This window comes from Colletotrichum navitas (genome assembly GCF_030913465.1).
Source record: "Colletotrichum navitas strain CBS 125086 chromosome Unknown LY79scaffold_21, whole genome shotgun sequence".
Classification (NCBI taxonomy): Eukaryota; Fungi; Ascomycota; class Sordariomycetes; order Glomerellales; family Glomerellaceae; genus Colletotrichum; species Colletotrichum navitas.
Genome location: NW_026850567.1, coordinates 366,959 through 370,900, shown reverse-complemented (window position 1 = coordinate 370,900; position 3,942 = coordinate 366,959). Strand labels below are relative to the sequence as shown.

Here is a 3,942-nt window from a genome sequence, read left to right as displayed (position 1 = left end):
CAGGATGGCGGGAGTAATATCGACTTGAAGACAACAGATGGAGAGTATTTCGTCCATCAATGAGCTCCTTTACTTATGCGTTGATGGAAGATAGGTAAGAAAAAAACGCAAAGTTTCTAATAATTTAGCTTGCAAGTCAAAGTGAAAACATGCGAGCGAAAGAGAAGCAAGCGAACAACAGCAACGATTTCTTGATATGGGAATTTTTATGGCAGTTTCCCTGTGAATATACAAGCTTGGGTCAGCGAAGTGGACCGAGAGCATGGGAAGTAGAAGTATCGCCATATGAGCCTTTTGGCACCATGTATATGAGGGGCCTAGTGCCCATAGCCTCCTTGTAACCGCGCTATGTTCTGCTAATAGATAGACGAGGTAGACGGATGTCTCTTCCGATAAGTCCTGCCACTATTTTGCAGTGCTTAGGAGGGCATCTTTGATCATACAAGTCCCCCAAAATCACACATCGTCAGAAGGACAATGGCGTTGTAGGCCGCCGTGTTTCGACTTGGGATGATGGGAGCACACTTACAGAATTCCTTGGCGGTACTTTGACTTTCTTCTTATATCGCTGGACACCTCGTGTTACTATCCGGGCTAGGTTCCGCCCGAGAAGCCGGGGCGGAACAGAGATGACGTCGCCTGCGGGGCCGGCGTGGTCCGGTGCTGACCGAGACCCCTTGAGCTCCATGGCGAGCGACTAGCAAGAATAGAAAGAGGGCACATCAAATATCCACACGAAACATGTGCAGGCAAGATAGAAAACGTTCAAAATCTTGATCTCCATCTATGTAAGCTCGCCAAACAGGCTCTAATGGCCAAGCCAAACGCTCCCCACTGGATATCTCCCCATCGGCCGTTTCAGGCCCGAGCTGTATTTGATCATGCAATGCTATACCATCCTCCCAAGAAAAACGCCTTTGAAATCAGAAACCCCATTTGACAGAAGTCACTGGGTAGCTCGCCAGCGTGTCCCATCAAACCATGCCAGGAACAAATACATCTATATCTCGCTTTTTTGCGTCTCTTCCAGCTCCTTCAATATGTAGTCGTTAAACTGGTCAGCGTTGTCGAGGTACAGGTGGTGTCCCGCCTTCTGGACAATTAGAACCTTGGCGGACCCCTTCTCCCTCCTCTTCTCTTCGTCAGTCCCGTTAAGGAGGGCCTGCAATTTCGCCTGCTTAAGCTTCTCTTCTGCGGCGTACCCGCCAGCAACGTCCATCCAGTCGTTCTCGCCATACATCAGGACGACAGGGACGCCCGTCTCCTTGATCTTCTCGCCGTTCTTCTCAATGATCTGCCGGCCAACACGGTCTATCCGGTTGACCATGGGGCTGCGGGCGTGTGCACCCGGGGCGAGGATGTACGGCAGCGCGTACTCGCCGCTGCCCCTCTGGCGGAAGATGGAGAAGGCGTAGTCGTGCAGGGTTTGCGACTCAGCCTCGGGGAGATGGTTGAAGCGACGCGAGGTCCAGCCAGAGACAAATCGCGGGCCCAGGGGACCGGTGAAGCGGACGATGCTAAAGGGGGAGACGTTGGCGTCCCACAGCCAGACGAGCCAGCCCGGCAGGGGACGCTTCGGCGCATTGTTGGAGTTCTTTGCATGGCTCTTACTGGCGCGGGACGTGATGGAGTTTTGGTCGTCGCTCGTGACGGTGTTCTGGTCCTGTGTAAACTCGTTTTGGAATGTCGATTCCTCGGGCTCGGGCATGGCTGCGCTGACGGCGTACGGGTCCTCGGGGATTCCGACGGGGGACGCGAGGATGAGCTTCTTGAGGTGGCCGGGATACTTTAGCGCATAGGCAATGGAGAGGTACCCGCCGAGGGAGTGGCCGATGAGGGTGAACTTGTCAATGTTGCGCTTCTTCCGCCACTCTTCGAGGGCATCAATGAACCAGGCCTCGGCCTCGGCCGTCTTGCCCTCCTGGTCCTTGGCAGAGATCTTGAAAGGCGGCCTTGTGGAGTTGCCCATGCCCAGCATGTCGAGGGCGTAGAGCTTCCAGCCCTTTGGGCGGGAGAGGGGCTCAAAGTTCTTGTAGAAGAAACCGAGCCCGGCACCGTAGCCGTGGAGGATGACGAGGTTGTTGTCGACGTCCTCGCCGACACGCTCGACGGAGTACTCGTTCAGGGCGCGGTTCTTCCCGGAGAGCCCGACCATCTGCGACTTCCATACTCGCGGGCCGAAAGGGTCCGACGCCTTGTCGGAATCTAGGGAGGCATTCTCGCGGGCTTCTTTGAGGTAAGGGATGTGGCTGAGGACGTTCCGCTCGGCGACTTGAGGAGTTACACTTGTCCACTGCAGACGCTCTCGTCAGCGGGATGAACGGGAACGACACCAAGTAAAAGACGTTGCTGGTTATCTCACCCATTGGTAGACGGCATCCTTGTAGCCAAGAGGGAAGTAGGTACCCGGGGGACGTGATGTCGCGGTGGGCGCAGAGGGAGGGGCGGCGGCGGCGGCCATGGTCTGGTGAGATCGGCGAGGAAGGGAGTCTTCAGAAGAGGGGCGGATGCTGGGGGCGGAAGACTTGACGGTGGCGGAGGAAGTGATTAATGAGGAAGCAAGTTTGAGTCGCGACCCGTTGACTAAGGTGGAAGCGGTTTGTTGGTGTATCATGCCGGGTGACGGGGAGGTGGCGACGGGGAAGGACCGTCTATATATGGGCGTCACAAAACGAAGTAGCGTTCAGTGTGGTGGCCGTGGGGGGCGGCGGATGGGCGTGTCCGGCGGGGAGCGGAATTTCCGGAACTTGGGACGATTCATCCGTCAGCAGCGAGCTGACGGTGGATGGAATCGGATCGACTTCACTTGTTTGTTCTACCAAGAATGGGCGGCGCAGTGTTGGGTATGCGCGCGGGCGGCGTTAAGGAGGGTAGGTGATGCGTAGGTAGGTAGGCAGTGAAGGTAGGGGCAGTGGTGACGCGCAGACGTGGCAGAGAAAGAGTAAGACGGGTGCAAGTGCGAGTCGTGAGGGGTGGGAGGCATGAGAGTGAGAGGAAACACAACACCCCGGTCAACGACAAGCTACGCTACCTGCTACGTAGGAGTAGTAACCAGTCTCCGCAAGGTACTCCGTAGGGATACTTTAGTAGCGTAGGCCGAAAAGGAAAAAAAAAAAAACCGACTGGCTTGTTGAGCAGTTGAGCGGCAGGGTTGCAGGGGTTGCGAGCCTGGACTTAGCACTCGGAGTTTGGCGGGTTGGAGGAAGTGGGGCGGCTTGTTGCATTGTGCCGTGTCGGCGGTAAGGGGCCACGTAAATCCCGATCGCCGACTCTTCTGCACGGTTGACATGGTGGCTGAGAGCGAGACGGACAGAGGGTGATGCCTGCCTCCTAGTCTTTTGATGGCGTTGACTGAGGCTGATTTATTGGGTTGGGTCTACAAGCCTAATGCAGTAATCAGTCCGCAGTCCGGAATTCAGGAGCACTTGCCTAATGCAGGCAACAATCTGATTCCCCCTGACTGGTTCCCCGTCCACGGACAATGAATTGAGTTGGCTCCAAGATGTGTTCATGATGCATACCTAACACACCAGCCGCTGATGCCCTGCATGAAGAACTACATCCATCGACTTTTTGACTTTGATACGACATGGGATGAAGCTTCCTTACCACTCACTCCACTCACGATTGTCTCAGCTGATGTCTTCGATGCAGTGTAGAATCTCGGGCGAGGAAATGAGATTTGGTATATGGCTTTACTGGTACCGGTAGTCAATATCTACTTACCAGGTAGGGGCAGATGATCTGGTCCCATGTTATGTAAGCGTCGCCTATAGATCTGTACCTTCCACCGTTATGTCTTCAACCACAAGTTGCACATGTCAAAAGAAGGAGGAATCAGACAAGCTGATATTGTCCCCCCCCTGTCAACCCGAGAGTACCGTGCACACTGGTCTATGCAGAGTCCAGCAGACAGTGGATTCAGGTGATAACACAACTATC

At 54.9% G+C, this 3,942-nt stretch overlaps 1 protein-coding gene across 1 annotated transcript; it reads right to left on the bottom strand.

Annotated features, from left to right (window-relative positions):
* Positions 1-1,000: 1,000 nt before the first annotated feature.
* On the bottom strand, positions 1,001-2,614 carry LY79DRAFT_513029 (Alpha/Beta hydrolase protein; the record flags this gene model as incomplete). The annotated part of the gene is made up of 2 exons (XM_060554447.1): positions 1,001-2,293; positions 2,363-2,614. 2 exons carry the CDS (start codon positions 2,612-2,614, stop codon positions 1,001-1,003), a joined length of 1,545 nt encoding a protein of 514 aa, XP_060415445.1.
* Between the last annotated feature and the right edge of the window lie 1,328 nt (positions 2,615-3,942).